The sequence below is a fragment of the Rana temporaria genome, chromosome 10 (genome assembly GCF_905171775.1).
Source record: "Rana temporaria chromosome 10, aRanTem1.1, whole genome shotgun sequence".
Taxonomy (NCBI): Eukaryota; Metazoa; Chordata; class Amphibia; order Anura; family Ranidae; genus Rana; species Rana temporaria.
Genome location: NC_053498.1, coordinates 2,493,712 through 2,510,583, shown reverse-complemented (window position 1 = coordinate 2,510,583; position 16,872 = coordinate 2,493,712). Strand labels below are relative to the sequence as shown.

The window sequence follows — 16,872 nt, the reverse complement described above, 5'->3', positions numbered from 1 at the left end:
TCATGCATTGCATTTGATTGGGGCAAACTGGCTGCATTTGAGGGGGAAACTGGCTGCATTTGATGGGGAAACTGGCTGCATTTGATGGGGGAAACTGGCTGCATTTGATGGGGGAAACTGGCTGCATTTGATGGGGAAACTGGCTGCATTTGAGGGGGAAACTGGCTGCATTTGATGGGGAAACTGGCTGCCTTTGATGGGGAAACTGGCTGCCTTTGATGGGGAAACTGGCTGCATTTGAAGGGGGAAACTGGCTGCATTTGATGGGGAAACTGGCTGCCTTTGATGGGGAAACTGGCTGCATTTGATGGGGAAACTGGCTGCATTTGATGGGGAAACTGGCTGCATTTGATGGGGAAACTGGCTGCATTTGAGGGGGAAACTGGTTGCATTTGATGGGCACAGTGGCTGCATTTGAAGGGGGAAACTGGCTGCATTTGAAGGGGGAAACTGGCTGCATTTGAAGGGGGAAACTGGCTGCATTTGAAGGGGGAAACTGGCTGCATTTGAAGGGGGAAACTGGCTGCATTTGAAGGGGGAAACTGGCTGCATTTGAGGGGGAAACTGGCTGCATTTGAAGGGAGAAACTGGCTGCATTTGAAGGGAGAAACTGGCTGCATTTGAAGGGGGAAACTGGCTGCATTTGAGGGGGAAACTGGCTGCATTTGAAGGGAGAAACTGGCTGCATTTGAAGGGAGAAACTGGCTGCATTTGAGGGGGAAACTGGCTGAATTTGATGGGGGAAACTGGTTACATTTGATGGGGGAAACTGGTTGCATTTGATGGGGGGAAACTGGTTGCATTTGATGGGGGGAAACTGGTTGCATTTGATGGGGGGAAACTGGTTGCATTTGATGGGGGGGGAACTGGCTGCATTTGATGGGGGGGGAACTGGCTGCATTTGATGGGGGGGGGGGAACTGGCTGCATTTGATGGGGGGGAACTGGCTGCATTTGATGGGGGGGAACTGGCTGCATTTGATGGGGGGGGAAACTGGCTGCATTTGATGGGGGGGGGGGAAACTGGCTGCATTTGATGGGGGGGGAAACTGGCTGCATTTGATGGGCACAGTGGCTGCGTTTGATGGGCACAGAGGCTGCAATCCAGATGTAGATTGTCGCTGCATTGGTGGCAGGACGGCAGTACTGGTCCATTTAGTTCTGAGTGAGGGCAGGAGAGCGGTAATGCGGGACAGACAGTGAGAGATGATGTCATCTCGCTGCTCCCCGCCGCACATCCGACATTGAAGAGGCCTGCGCTGTGAGTGCGAAAGAGCTGTGATGCAGGGTGGGCGGCGAGAGATGATGTCTCTCCTGCAGTCCTTCCCGCCCACCGGCACCTGCAGACCAGCTGCAGAGAGGCCATGGCCCGCTGTTTAGGCAGGGACCCCTGCGGCAAGAGACTCGGGGCTATGGGCCCCAGATACGGGGCTATAGCCCCCAATAGCCACCCCCTAGCGACGCCACTGGTTCAAACCTTCTCCAAGTTCTGCCAGGTGGATGCCCAAACCTCTGCAGATGCAGCCTTCAGCCGCGAGGTTCTTGTAGCAGCACTCGGAGTTGGTTCTGTTGACTCTCGTTATTGTTGGGCCTGCTGGCACATTTCTGTTGGCCTTGTTGTTGTTGTCACCCTTCTCATTCATTGCTTGGAGACATCTCGGGGTCTATGGCCCGTGTCCTCTCCTCCCGAGTCATGGAATGTACCGGTGTGTTCTCCTACCTATGTGTGATGAGAACGTCTCTGCCTTCTAGAAGAATAAGATAATATTTGGGGGGGGGCTCTTGTGCTCCGCCAGTAATCGGCTCTTTTCTCTTCCCGCAGCGGAGGTCGTCTCTTTGCGCCGACAATTGGAGGCCGAGGTCACCAAACTGGAGCGGGACAAGGAGGCCCTCAGCCTGCAGCTGGTCCAGGCGGAGAAGGAAGCTCACAGCGCCCTGAAGAGCGAACACGAAGCTCATGAGGAGGACATGGAACGCCTGCTGAGGGAGAAGGTTTCTATTTCCTCTTATGTTCCCCAACCTTCCAGATCAGTCCATATGGAGATAGGGGTGTCCTGGGGGCCACACAGGAAGTGAGGATGGAGCGGGGACCTTAGTGGGGACACGGACAGTAAACAAAAAGATTTTCAGACCCTCCCCTATACACTACACTGGATTACTACACTACACTGATTACTACACTGATTACTACACTGATTACTACACTACACTACACCGTCTACTACACTACACTACACCGATTACTACACTGATTACTACACTACACTACACTACTACACTACACTACACTACACTACTACACTGTACTGGATTACTACACTGATTACTACACTACAATGGATTACTACACTACACTACACTGCATGCTGGGACTTGTAGTGACATTTATTGATCATCATGTGACATTTGATGTATTGCAGGAAGCGCAGCGCCTGGAGCTGGAATCGGATAAGGAGCAATTATTCCATCGCCTGACGCAGGAGCGGGAAGAGTTACTGGCCAAATACGAGATGGAACGCGAGGAGATGAGCGATGAGATCACAACTCTGCAGCAGGAGCGCGATGACAGCCTCTTACAGGCCGAGAACGAGAAGCAGCAGGTGAGCGGGGGGCCAGGACCACCACATCCAGCATCATCATCTAGCCCTTCCCTCTCCAGCCTGACCATACCTGGCCCGCCCCTTTCATTCATTGGCCCGCCCCTTTCATTCATTGGCCCGCCCCTTTCAGTCATCTGATTTCAGTTCTTTCAATCCTGGAGGCTCAGCATCACATGCAGGGTAATACCTCGGGGGCTGGGATTTTTTCAGGCCCCTCCCACCAGGCATGCGTAGGGAAGCACAGAGACCCAGTGATGACATGATTGGATGTAAAATAAGTTATGTCATGAAAATAGGTTTTACATGTGATTAGCATGTTGTTGATGATGGGGGGGGGGGGGGGGGTAAAACATAAGCGGGTTAAACCACAGCTTTAATGTAAGTAAAGAGAGAACCCACTTGTGTAATGTGTGTTCCCCTCCCTCCCCCTGCTCTCTTCCACAGGCTCTGTCCCTAAAGGAGTCAGAAAAGGCCTCTCTGAGCGAGAAGCTAAACAACACGCAGCACACGCTGACCGCACTAAGCCTGGAGATGGAGCGCCAGAAACGGGATCACCAGAGCAGACAGGAGCAGGACCGGGTGAGGCTTCCACAGTGTGCGCTCGCTAACAGCACATAAAACATCATCCCAAATTCCTACCACTCTGCTCACTTATACAGCACCTACATAATATTCAGTGCCTGGCTGAGCTGGATGTGATGGGTCCGGTGCACCAAGTGATGGGTCGGGAGCACCAAGTGATGGGTCCGGTGCACCAAGTGATGGGTCCGGTGCACCAAGTGGTGGGTCCGGTGCACCAAGTGATGGGTCGGGAGCACCAAGTGATGGGTCCGGTGCACCAAGTGATGGGTCCGGTGCACCAAGTGGTGGGTCCGGTGCACCAAGTGATGGGTCGGGAGCACCAAGTGATGGGTCCGGTGCACCAAGTGATGGGTCCGGTGCACCAAGTGATGGGTCCGGTGCACCAAGTGATGGGTCCGGGGGAACCAAGTGATGGGTCCGGGGGAACCAAGTGATGGGTCCGGTGCACCAAGTGATGGGTCCGGTGCAACCAAGTGATGGGTCCGGTGCAACCAAGTGATGGGTCCGGGGGAACCAAGTGATGGGTCCGGGGGAACCAAGTGATGGGTCCGGGGGAACCAAGTGATGGCTCCGGTGCAACCAAGTGATGGGTCCGGTGCACCAAGTGATGGGTCCGGTGCACCAAGTGATGGGTCCGGTGCACCAAGTGATGGGTCCGGGGGAACCAAGTGATGGGTCCGGGAGAACCAAGTGATGGGTCCGGGAGAACCAAGTGATGGGTCCGGGGGAACCAAGTGATGGGTCCGGGGGAACCAAGTGATGGGTCCGGGGGAACCAAGTGATGGGTCCGGGGGAACCAAGTGATGGGTCCGGGGGAACCAAGTGATGGGTCCGGGGGAACCAAGTGATGGGTCCGGGGGAACCAAGTGATGGGTCCGGGGGAACCAAGTGATGGGTCCGGGGGAACCAAGTGATGGGGTCGGGGGAACCAAGTGATGGGCCTGGTGCACCTTGTGATCAGGGTCCGGGGGAACCAAGTGATGGGTCCGGGGGATCCAAGTGATGGGTCAGGTGCACCAAGTGATCGGGCCGGTGCACTTGATGAAGTGGCCTAGTCACATGGTGATCAGGACAATCCAATTTCATGGTGTTTGGCCATTGTACTATGATTGGTAGATCTTTGTGTCATCTAAAGAGATACTTAAATGTATTCAAATATAAGGTCAGCCCTTTTTATAGAGCCAACACCCCTCATCGGGGCTTGAAGATGGGGGAATTTCCACCAAGAAGTTAAGCGCAGAGCTCGTCTGCAGTTGTTTCTAGAAAGTTCTGCACTTCCTTGGCTAAAACACTTCTACTTTATATTCAGTCTGATCCACTATATCATGTTTATCATCTTCACACCCTGGAGAATGGGGGGTCCTCCCCCGAAACGTGTTGACAAAGTCTTCTATCTGATTGTCATAATGGAATAAATGTATCTCTTGCAGATTTATTAATCTTTTAGATATATGTATCGATTGTTTTATGTACAGAGCACCATCATTAATCTGAGCTCCGAGGTGAAAACCCTGCAGGAGAAGTACGAGGAATCGCTGACATCTCTAGATAGAGAGCTAAAGAGACTCAACGAGCAAATCCGAGAGACGGGGAAACAGCGGGAGGCGGCACTGCGCGAGGTGAGGAGAATTCCGTCTATAGAGAGATCGGAGTTCCTCCTTCAGGAATCTCGGCGAGTCTGTAATTTGTACAAACCAATCAGAATGGAGGTCTGACCGGGACTGATCATTCTCTGTGTTCGCTCCTCTCTCTCAGGTGGATGAACTGAAGACTCAGCTCTGTGTAGTCGAAGACGGCCGGGACGCCGTGCGGCGGGAGCTGATCGAGGCCCACCGGCGGGTGCGCGAGAGTCACGAGGCGGCGGAGGTACAGAAGAAGGAGGCCCAGGACCTGCGCAGGTCTCTCGGCGACGAGTCCAAAGAGAAGGAGGCGGTGCAGAGGTCCAACGAGGAGCTGCGTGGAGCGGTACGCCGGGCGGAGAGCGAACGCATTAGGTGTGTCTTGTAACATTGGTTATATCACCCAAACTTGCCTGAGACGTCTTATGATGCCCTCCCCCAGAATGTGGTCAGGCCTGACGGGCTGCACTAGAAAGAGAGAAAAGAGGGCGCACCCGCCTAGCGCATTATCCCAAGTATATTTATTAACCACTTAAGGACCCGCCCCCTGTATATGCAGCTGCTGCCACAACCGAGAGCGGTCCTGTAAACGATAACGGTGGTCTCCGCGGCGCATTCACCGCAAGATCATGGTTATCGGCGGCGGAAGAGGCCCCCCGCCGCTCTCCCGTGCCCTCTGCCGCTTACCGGAGCCGTCGGTGGAGGCGATCGGGTCCTGTCCCCTGCTCGGCTGGGATACGAGTGAGGGCAAGATGGCCGCCACCCGTCCCCATAGCATAGCAGGGCGTAAGCGACGTCAAAACAGAAACAAACAAAAACGCTTTGAAAAATAAAATAAAAAATTCAGTAATTTAGTAAAAAAAAACACAGTGGGAATTAACCACTTCCATACCGGGGGGGCACTTATATACCTTTCTGCCCCAGAGGGGGTATTCTGCTGTCGGAAATGACATCTTACATTAAATTGAGAAGCAGGGGGTGCTGACTTCTTACCTTCTCCCATGCAGACAGCAAATTGAGAAGCGGGGTGAGGGGGCGAAAATGACTTCTCACCAGGCGGGGCCTCTAGTAATTTGGGGGGCCCTTCGCAGCTTTGCGGGGCCCTAAGCGCCTTGCATAGTGAGCCTATAGGGCGGATCGGCCCTGCTGATGGGCACCGATGAGGTGGCACTGATATGGTAGCATTGATGGGCACTGATAGGCGACACAAATGGGCACGGATAGGCGACACGGATGGGCACGGATAGGCGGCACTGATGGGCACTGATAGGCGGCACGGATGGGCATAGATGGTGGCACTAATGTATGTGTTGTACTAATGGATGCCAATCAGTGCCAAACAATGCCTGCCAATCAGTGATGCCCATTGTGGGCACTGATTGGCATCCATTATTTGTGATTGTGATCCCTGGTGGTCTAGGGTGGCATACCTGTGGTGGGCATCCCTGGTGGTCCAGTGTGGGCATCCTCTGGGGGCTGTGCTGATAATCGTTTAGCACAAACCCCCCCCTGTCAGAGGAGCAGCCGATCGGCTCTCCTCTACTCGCCTCTGACAGACGTGAGTGAGGAAAAGCCGATTACCGGCTTTTCCTGTTTACATCGTGATCAGCCTAGATTGGACACGGCTGATCACGTGGTAAAGAGTCTCCGTCGGAGACTCTTTACCTAGATCGGTGTTGCGGGGTGTCAGACCCGGGGGTGCGCAGCGGCTCAATATCCTGAGGACGTCATATGACGTCTACTCAGGATATTGAAACCACTTTGCCGCCGTCTTTTTGCATAAGGCGGGCAGCGAGTGGTTAAATACCACCAAAAGAAAGCTCTATTTGTGTGAAACAAACGTCATACTGGTACAGTGTAGCATGACCGCGCAATTATCATTCACATTGTGACAGCGCTGGAAATTGGCCTAGGCAGAAAAGGGGTAAATATGGCTGGTATTGAAGTGGTTAAGGTTTTAGATGGAGTTGGGTAGGGAGAGAGAACCTCTGTCAGGTTTTTCTTTTTACTTCCTCTCCAAGAGAATTAACAGGAAGTGAGAGGAAAAAAACTCTGAAGACCGTTGTCACCGGACCAGGTGTCCCCATTGGAAGACTTCCCCTCTAAGCCTGTTCTGCTGACAACTGTAAACTTTTGCATTTCTCATCACTGTTACTAGCAGTGACAATGGAGCCTTATATTAAAATAGAGGGGGGGGGGGGGGATAAATCTCCCTAACAACACCGCACCGGGCGGGTTGATCTATTGAGCTTGACATGCGCTGACCAATCTGCTTGCGTTGCACCAACAGTCTGAAACGGGCCAACGAAGAGAAGGAGCAGAGGCTGTCTGTGCTGGAGGAGGCCAGAGCCGCCACAGAGAAGGAGGCCACCGATCTACGCGGCAACCTGCGGGAGGTGGAGAGGTCGCGTCTGGAGGCGCGGAGAGAACTGCAGGATCTGCGGCGGCAGGTGAGGGGGGGGGTTTGTGAATCTGGGTGCGCCGCTTGTGCTGAGTGAGACTTCCCAACCATGGCCACCAAAGTCATTGCCACGTTCCACCTGTTCCTGCGCGGCCTTGTGGAACACCTACTATACCCCTGGTGTCCAACCTTCGGCCCCAGGGCCACATGCAACCCTTTGGCCCTTACTGTGTGTGGCCCTGAGGATCCCCTACCATTCAGTACCATGGGTTATGTTATATTGTTATGTAATTTGTCCACCGACAGGAAACCAGCTGAGATCTGAGAGACCAGGTCCTGCTAAAACTTACATACCTCCTATATTATAAAAACCAAAGGGAGTAGGGAATGTGGGATAAGGGAGTAGGGAATGCGGGATAAGGGAGTAGGGAATGCGGGATAAGGGAGTAGGGAATGCGGGATAAGGGAGTAGGGAATGGGGGATAAGGGAGTAGGGAATGGGGGATAAGGGAGTAGGGAATGGGGGATAAGGGAGTAGGGAATGGGGGATAAGGGAGTAGGGAATGGGGGATAAGGGAGTAGGGAATGGGGGATAAGGGAGTAGGGAATGGGGGATAAGGGAGTAGGGAATAGGGGAATGTGGGATAGGGGAGTGGGGAATGCGGGATAAGGGAGTGGGGAATGCGGGATAAGGGAGTGGGGAATGCGGGATTATTGCGGTGCCACAGAAAGTCAATACCAATATTTATAAGACATTTTTACAAAGTTTTATTAATTACAAAGAAAAGTTAAAATACATATACAAAACAGTAAAATAATTCACATGGATAATATAAAAGGAGCATTTATCTCATGTATAGCGGTCAAGTCTTCCCGACTAGTTTCGCCAAACATCGGCTTCATCAGGGGATTAAGACGTGACCAAACCCCCTGATGAAGCCTATGTTTGGCGAAACTAGTCGGGTAGACTTGACTGCTATACATGAGATGGGGGATGAGGTGCCGTATTCCTTAGGACAACCACCTTTTGCCAATTTTTCCTAGATTATAAAAGTGATTGTAAAGGTACAAAACATGTCATACTTACCTGCTCTGTGCGGTATTGCATAGAGCGCCCCCAACTTCCTCTTTTGGGGTCCCCTGCTGGTGCTCCTCGTTCCTCCCCCCTTCTATGTGCCTCCATCGCAAGCCACTTGCTATGGGGGGGGGGGGCCCTCATGCAAGCTCCATCCCAAGCCAGGCTCTGTGTGTCAATTGACATCCCAGTCTCTGCCCGTGCAGTGTCCACACTACATGAGCAGAAAGTGCACAGGGTTAAGACCCCTTTCATTCTGGAGGCGTTTTTCAGGCGCTTTAGCGGTAAGAAATTGGTTGTTACGCATGTATCCGGCCTCACATGTGATCGCGGCCTCTGTAATCTCTCTACTGCTTCACAGCTGAAGGTTCTGGATGACGAGAGCACAAAGCGCAGCCGAGACTTGGCGGAGGCGCAGGCGCGCCTTTCTATGTGCGAGCAGCGAGAGGAAGATCTGCGCAAAGACAACTTCTCCTTAAAGCAGAAGCTGGTGGAGACGGAAAGCGGCCGGGAAGCCGCCAGGAAGGAGGTAAGTGGGAGTGGATGTGGAAGGGGATATGGTGGATGTGGATGTGGTAGGGGATACGGTGGATGTGGAAGGGGATACGGTGGATGTGGATGTGGAAGGGGATATGGTGGATGTGGATGTGGTAGGGGATACGGTGGATGTGGAAGGGGATACGGTGGATGTGGATGTGGAAGGGGATATGGTGGATGTGGAAGGGGATACGGTGGAAGTGGATACGGTGGAAGTGGATACGGTGGAAGTGGATGTGGAAGGGGATACGGTGGATGTGGAAGGGGATACGGTGGAAGGGGATACGATGGAAGTGTGAGTGGATGTGGAAGGGGATACGATGGAAGTGTGGGTGGAAATGGTAGTGAAAGGGGATACGGTGGAAGTGCGAGTGGAAGGGGATACGGTGGAAGTGTGAGTGGATGTGGAAGGGGATACAGTGGATGTGGAAGGGGATACAGTGGATGTGGAATGAGATACGGTGGAAGTGTGGGTGGAAATGGAAGTGGTAGTGGAAGGGGATACGGTGAGAGTGCGAGTGGATGTGGAAGGGGATACAGTGGATGTGGAATGGGATATGGTGGAAGTGCGGGTGGAAATGTAAGTGGTAGGTAGTAGAAAGGGATACAGTGGAAGTGCGAGTGGGAGGGGATACGGTGGATGTGGAAGGGGATACAGTGGAAGTGCGAGTGGAAGGGGATACAGTGGAAGTGCGAGTGGAAGGGGATACAGTGGAAGGGGATATGGTGGAAGTGTGAGGGGATGTGGAAGGGGATATGTTGGAAGTGGATGAGAAAGGGGGGTATCTTGGAAGTGGACATGGAGGGGGATATGGTGGAAGTGCGAGTGGAAGGGGATATGATGGAAGGGGATACGGTGGAAGTGTGAGTAGAAGGGGATACAGTGTAGGGGGATATGGTGGAAGTGTGAGTGGAAAGGGTTATGGTGGAAGTGGAAGGGGGTATGGTGGAAGTGTGAGGGGATGTGGAAGGGGATATGTTGGAAGTGAATGAGGAAGGGGGTATCTTGGACATGGAAGGGGATACGGTGGAAGGGGATACAGTGTAAGGGGATACGGTTGATGTGGAAGGGGGGGGGGGTTTATCTTGGAAGTGTACATGGAAGGGGATACGGTGGAAGTAGGAGTGAATATGGAAAGGAATATGCTGGACAGGAAGTCCTAATCCCGCCACTGACATCACTTCCCCTGACCTTCCACAGCTTGGCACGCTGCAGAGGAAGCTGACCGAGGTGGAGAGCGACTTTGGCCTGCGGGAAAAGGAACTCCAGGGCAGCTTGGAGGAGGCTCGGGGCAACGAGAAGAAACTGCTGGACAACACCCGCAACCTGGAGATTAAAGTCGCAGCATCGCAGGAGGAAGTGGCTCAGCTGAGCCTGAAGCTGAGCGCCAGCGAGGGGCGGGTCAACGGGCTGGAGGTGGAGCTGGCACGCCTGGAAGGACAGAAGAGGGAGACAGAATACAAACTCAGCAGCCTGCACTCCGCTCTGAGGAGAACTCTTGGGATTGGCCGAGCAGGACGCACGCCGAGTCCGGCCGTCAGGGGGCGCAGTAGCTCACCCCGCAGAGTGTTCTCCCCACTAAAAGGTAAGTGGGCATCACAGAAAGTCGGCACATCTCAAGGCCGGCACAGAAAGGTCTTTTCATTCTTGTCCTTCCCTTCATCCAGGATTTGATAATACATACACAACAACTACTGACGGACGAGGCAGCCCCATCCCCCGTACAGGCAGCCCGGAGCGCAGCCGCACCCCGGATCGCTCCGCCTCTCCTACGCGAGGGGAGCAACCGTCAGCCGATATCGACCCCGAGGTCATCCGCACCGCCCTGCGAGACTTCCTGCAGGAACTCCGGGACACTCAGAGAGAGAGGGTGAGCGGGGGGCAAGGGTCAGCGGGGGGCAAGGATGGGGCACAGTGTAAGGACTACTCACTTTGTGTGCCCAGGACAGATCACAGGGGAGGGCAGAGGGGATAATTACACTCCTTACCAGACTACACTGCCCCGTCTGGGGAGATGCATGCTATATACTTACCTCTGTGTGTTCAGCTTCTCTCTATACACATTGAATTTCTTCCATAGGATGACCTGCGTACTCAGCTGGGAACGGCGTCCCGGCAGCTGGTGGAGGTCGAGGCCGAGCGAGACGGAGCGACTACACGAGTTCAGCAGCTGCAGAAAGTGTTGTCGGAGATGGAGGAGGGTGAGCAGCTCTCTGGGGGGGGGGGGGGGGTAGATAGACTTGGAGGGGGGGGCTCTTCGAGTTGGATCTCTACAGGCTTTTCTGTTCTCTTCGTATCCAGGTAAGCGCGGCGTGGACTGTAAGCTCAGCAATACCCAGACCACCCTCATCCTGCAGGAGGAGACTCTGCGACGCACTGAGAGGGAGCGCAGGTTGGCCCTTGAGAAAGCAGCCAGCTTGGAGCGCAGCCTGCAAACGGCAGAGAACGAGCACAGGGCGGCCCAGGTATGTCAGGTGGGGGGTGGGTGGAGGAACCATTAGAGCCGAGAAGGGTGGGATTGACGATGTGCCGGGTCATGGCCCCCAGATACCGCGTCCCCCCCCCGAAAATAAGACCGGGTCTTATAATAATTTCTGCTACAGAAAACACACTAGGGCTTATTTTTGGGGATGTCTTATGTCCCCTGTCTTCTCTCCCCCTCTCAGCTCAGGAGTCATCATTATGACGGATTTTATCCCAAAAATTAACAAAAATATGTAATCCGTTTTGTAAAAATAATATATAATGTCCAGTGAGTCTCCTTTTGGTAACTTTATTGTCGAAGATACCTTATTTACAGCGCCGCTGGGCGCTCACGTGATCTGCCGGAGCTCTTATGCCCCGCTCCGAGCACTGCAGAGGGAGGGGGTCGAGATGCCTATTGACGTCAGCCCCGCTCCGAGCACTGCAGAGGGAGGGGGTCGAGATGCCTATTGACATCAGCCCCGCAGAGGGAGGGGCCGAGATGCCTATTGACGTCAGCCCCGCTCCGAGCACTGCAGAGGGAGGGGTCGAGATGCCTATTGACATCAGCCCCGCAGAGGGAGGGGTCGAGATGCCTATTGACGTCAGCCCTGCTCAGAGCACATGCGTAGGGAGGGGCCACTAACGTCAGCCCCACTTCGAGCACTGCAGAGGGAGGGGCTGAGATGCCTGCAGAGGGAGGGACCGATGACGTCAGCTGGGAGGAGAGAAGATCTCTGACGGGTCACGTGAGTGCTTAGCGGCGCTATAAATAAGGTATTTTCAGCAATAAAGTTACAAAAGGAGACACCGTGGATATTATAGATAATTTTTACAAAGCGGATTATATATTTTTATGTTTTTACATGGACTTTATTAGGTCTTACTTTTGGGTAGGGCTCATATTGCAGTCCTCCCCCGAAAATCAGGCTAGGTCTTACTTTCGGGGTAGGGCTTATTTTCAGGGAAACGCGGTATATAGAACCTTTGGACATGTATAAAAGAGTACCTGTCACAATAGAAGTCTGTTCTGTCCTCCTGAACCTTTCTTCTCTCTCTCTCTCAGGAAAAACTCAATAAATCAAAGCCAATGAGGCCAAGCTGGACGGCGACAAGCGGCGGTCTGAAAGAAGTGCTGGACGCCGCCGAGAACCGGAACACCAAACTGGAGGTTTCCCGCCGGGGCCTGGAGGGGGAGCTGCAGAGGGTGAAACTGGTGCTGGGCGACCGAGAGGTCGAAATACAGGAACTGCAGCAGCGGGTAGAAAAACTACAGAGACAGGTGAGTGTGCAGACAGGGGGGCCCTCTGTATAACAAGGGGCCCCCGCCAAGTGCATCTTATATCTTGTGTCCCCTTCCCCATCATTGGTAACTGTGCCTCGTTCTATAGGGCGAGGAAAATGTAAACTCTGTACAGCGAAAAAAAAAAAAAACTCTGTACAGCGGCTTTGATCTCTATGGAGAGGCGCCGGCTGCGATCTACATGGAGAGGCGCGGCTGCGATCTACATGGAAGAGGCGCCGGCTGCGATCTACATGAGAGGCGCCGGCTGCGATCTACATGGAGAGGCGCCGGCTGCGATCTATATGGAGAGGCGCCCCGGCTGCGATCTATATGGAGAGGCGCCGGCTGCGATGTTGGGAGAGGCGCCGGCTGCGATCTATACGGAGAGGCGCCGGCTGCGATCTATACGGAGAGGAGCCGGCTGCGATCTATACGGAGAGGAGCCGGCTGCGATCTATACGGAGAGGCGCCGGCTGCGATCTATATGGAGAGGAGCCGGCTGCGAACTATATGGAGAGGCGCCAGTTGCGATCTATATGGAGAGGTTCCGGCTGCGATCTATATGGAGAGGCAGCTGTGATCTATATGGAGAGGAGCCGGCTGCGATCTATACGGAGAGGCGCCGGCTGCGATCTATATGGAGAGGAGCCGGCTGCGAACTATATGGAGAGGCGCCAGTTGCGATCTATATGGAGAGGTTCCGGCTGCGATCTATATGGAGAGGCAGCTGTGATCTATATGGAGAGGCGCCGGCTGCGATCTATACGGAGAGGCGCCGGCTGCGATCTATACGGAGAGGCGCCGGCTGCGATCTGTACGGAGAGGCGCCGGCTGCGATCTATACGGAGAGGCGCCGGCTGCGATCTATACGGAGAGGCGCCGGCTGCGATCTATATGGAGATCTGCAACTGTTCATGTCAAACACACATCTTAGGCCCAATCAAGAGCGTGTTTTAAATTGGTGTAGTGCTGCTTCTGAACACCAGGGGAAGGAAGGGGTTAACCACTAGGGGGCGAGGAAGGGGTTAAGTGTGTCCTAGGGAGTGATTCTAACCGTTAGGGGGTGTGGCTACGAGTGACACGATATTGATCGCTGCTCCTGATGACAGGGAGCAGGAGATCAGTGTTCTGTCACTGGGCAGAACAGGGAGCTGCCTTGTTTACATAGGCATCTCCCCGTTCTGCAGCTCGGTGACACAATCGCGGGACACCCGCTGACATCGAGTCCGCAGGTCACAGAGCTCGCGGCAGGGGTGCGGGAGCCCACACAGTGGCAAATTTAAATGGACGTACCTGCCAACGTAAATGTTCGTGCGGCAGTTAGAACCGAAGGTAGGTACTTACGTCCTTCAAACACTGGCAGCAAGATAATGTGGGACTTCCAGGTGCGTCAACATTCCTCTTATTTCCATGTCCGGCGGAAGCCGATTGTATGATCTGACATCTCCTGCGTCCACGTCTGACCGTTTTTTGTTGCGTCTCTTAGTTGGCGGACAGCGAGGGGAAAGTGAGTACCCTGCAGCTCTGCGTGGAGCGTCTGAACGCGACTCTGGGGAAGGTTCAGGAGAGCGAGTCCTCCTTGAAGGAGAAGATCCAGAGTCTGACCAGCTCCCTCTCCGAATGTAATTCCACCTCCAGCTCCTCCCACGAGAAGGTCGGACAACTGCAGAAGCTGCTGACCGCCAGCGACCACGAGAGGCGCATCCTGCAGGTCAGTTGTGGAGGAACGCGACTTGTCATACGGGGGGGGGGTTAGTACTTTGGGAAGGGAGGGAGAAGCTTCCATTATGGAGAAAACCAGCATGCCGTCTGAGGAGCTATTTATTTTTTCCTTCTCCATCTCGGTATACAGGGGAACCTCGGGTTTACGAGTAACGCGGTTTACGAGCATTTTGAAAGACGAGCAACTTTTTAATAAAAATTCTGACTCGGTTTGCGAGTATTGTCTCACAAAACGAGCAGAACTCAAGCTAATGGGGTGTGCAGTACCGCATTTGGCCTGAGGTGTGGGGGGCGCAGGAGCCGTTTGGAAATACTGGGCCAGATTCACAAAGAGATACGACTATCTACAGATACACCATCGTATCTCTGACTTACACTGGTCGTCGTATCTATGCGTCTGATTCATAGAATCAGTTACGCATAGATAGGGCTAAGATCTGACAGTGTTACACTGTCGGATCTTATTTTCAATTTGAAAGTGGCGCCGGGGGCGTTCCCGCTGATTTACGTTGAATAATATGTAAATCAGCGAGATACGCGAATTCGCGGACCCGACGCAGTGTTCTTACGACGTTTCCGTAGCGGCTTTCCCGGCGTATACTTACCCCTTCTTTTATCAGGCGCAGCCAATGTTAAGTATAGCCGTCGTTCCCGCGTCGATTTTAAATTTTTTAACGTCGTTTGCGTAAGTCGTTCTCGAATACGGATAGACGTCGTTTACGTAAGCGTCTAAACCATTGACGTCCTAGCGACGTCAGTGGGAGCAATGCACGCCGGGAAATTCCGCGGACGGCGCATGCTCATTTAAATCGGCGCGGGAACGCGCCTGATTTAAATAGTACACTCCCCCCTAGCCGCGGAATTTGAATTCCGCTGGGGGATTTACGATCCGCCGCCGCAAGTTTGGAGGCAAGTGGTTTGTGAATTACCCACTTGCCTCTCAAACTTGCGGGAGCGGATCTTAAATCGGGTAGATCAGCTGATCTATAGATCAGCTGATCTACGTGAATCTGGCCCACTTTGTTCCCGGGTGTTTTCAAGCCTTTGCGGGGTCAGCTGAGCTGTCCTCGGGCCTTTCTGAGTGTTTCCGAAGCTCTCTGGCCACCTGCGGTATTGCATGCCATTGAAGTCAACACGGAACAAATTATTTTAGTTTCCATTGACTTCTATGGGGAAACTCGCTTTGATATGCGAGTGCTTTGGATTATGAGCATTCTCCTGGAACGGATTATACCCGTAATCCGAGGTGCCGCTGTATTTCTATCACCAGGTATATGAATTTCAGTTAATGTCCTATGATGATCAGTTCTAAACTTTCATTGGCGGCCCCTCATACAGGAACGTCTGGAAGCGGCGCGGCTGGCTGTGTCGGACGGGAAGAAGCAGAACGCGGCGTTTCTCGAGCAAATTCAGGAGCTGCGACGAGGTGGCCGAGGGAGAACTTCAACGGATGGAGATGGAGGGACAAGTGCGACAAATGCAGGAGGTAAGTGGAAGGAGCAACTGTGTGTTGTCATCAGCTAACCAATCAGAGACAATCTGATGGGATTCTCTAAGCCCCGGACCATTTGGCTGGCCAAAGACCAGGCCACTTTTTGCGTTTCGGCACTGCGTCGCTTTAACTGAAAAATGCACGGTCGTGCGACGTGGCTCCCAAACAAAATTGGCGTCCTTTTTTCCCCACAAATAGAGATTTCTTTTGGTGGTATTTGATCACCTCTGCAATTTTTATTTTTTGCGCTATAAACAAAAAAAGAGCGACCATTTTGAAAAAAAAAAAAAAAGCAATATTTTTTACTTCTTGCTAAAATAAATATCCCCAATTTATTTTTAAAAAAAGCTATTTTTTTTCCTCAGTTTAGGCCGATACGTATTCTTCTACATATTTTTGTTAAAAAAAATTGCAATAAGCGTTTATTGATTGGTTTGCGCAAAAGTTATAGCGTCTACAAAATAGGGGATAGTTTTATGGCATTTTTATTATTATTTTTTTTTTTACTAGTAATGGCGGCGATCAGCGATTTTTTTTATTTTTTTTTTATCAGGACTGCGACATTATGGCGGACACATCGGACACTTTTGACACGTTTTTGAAACCGTTGTTATTTTTACAGCGATCAGAGCTATAAAATGTACCGATTACTGGGGAAAGGACACTGGCAGTGAAGGGGTTAACACGAGGTGGCACTTCAAGGGGTTACGTGTGACCTAGGGAGTGATTCTAACTGTTAGGGGGAGGAGCTACCAGTGACTCGTCAGCGATCACAGGGAACAGTAGATCAGTGACGTCACTAGGTAGAATAGGGGAGTGTCTTGTTTACAAAGTCATCCCCCTGTTCTGCCTTTTGCTGACCGCAATCGCGGGCCGCCTGGGAACATTGAGTTCCCGGGACCAGCAAGCGCATTCACGCGGCGCCAAATTTAAAAGGACGTACAGGTATGCCCATTTGCCTGCCCGTGCCATTGTGTCGACGTCGATCGTCGTGCGGCGGTCGCTATGTCATTATTAGAGATATGAAATCCCGTAGGAGGCCTTACTCTAACTTCTCTCCTTCTCCAGCTCCTGCGACAGCGTCAGGAGAGCGAAG

General features: G+C 52.9%; 1 protein-coding gene across 2 annotated transcripts in view; it reads left to right on the top strand.

Annotated features, from left to right (window-relative positions):
- Positions 1–16,872, top strand: part of CROCC (ciliary rootlet coiled-coil, rootletin) — a gene marked incomplete at its 3' end in the record, with an annotated part of 72,394 nt that extends 55,522 nt beyond the window's left edge. For both annotated transcript variants that reach the window (XM_040326730.1, XM_040326729.1), the window contains 15 exon segments: positions 1,822–1,991; positions 2,420–2,599; positions 3,044–3,178; positions 4,657–4,800; positions 4,937–5,175; positions 7,091–7,250; positions 8,638–8,805; positions 10,015–10,399; positions 10,482–10,684; positions 10,895–11,015; positions 11,116–11,279; positions 12,344–12,559; positions 14,049–14,273; positions 15,623–15,770; positions 16,845–16,872. In XM_040326730.1, the coding sequence (XP_040182664.1) occupies positions 1,822–1,991; positions 2,420–2,599; positions 3,044–3,178; positions 4,657–4,800; positions 4,937–5,175; positions 7,091–7,250; positions 8,638–8,805; positions 10,015–10,399; positions 10,482–10,684; positions 10,895–11,015; positions 11,116–11,279; positions 12,344–12,559; positions 14,049–14,273; positions 15,623–15,770; positions 16,845–16,872 (2,686 nt within the window).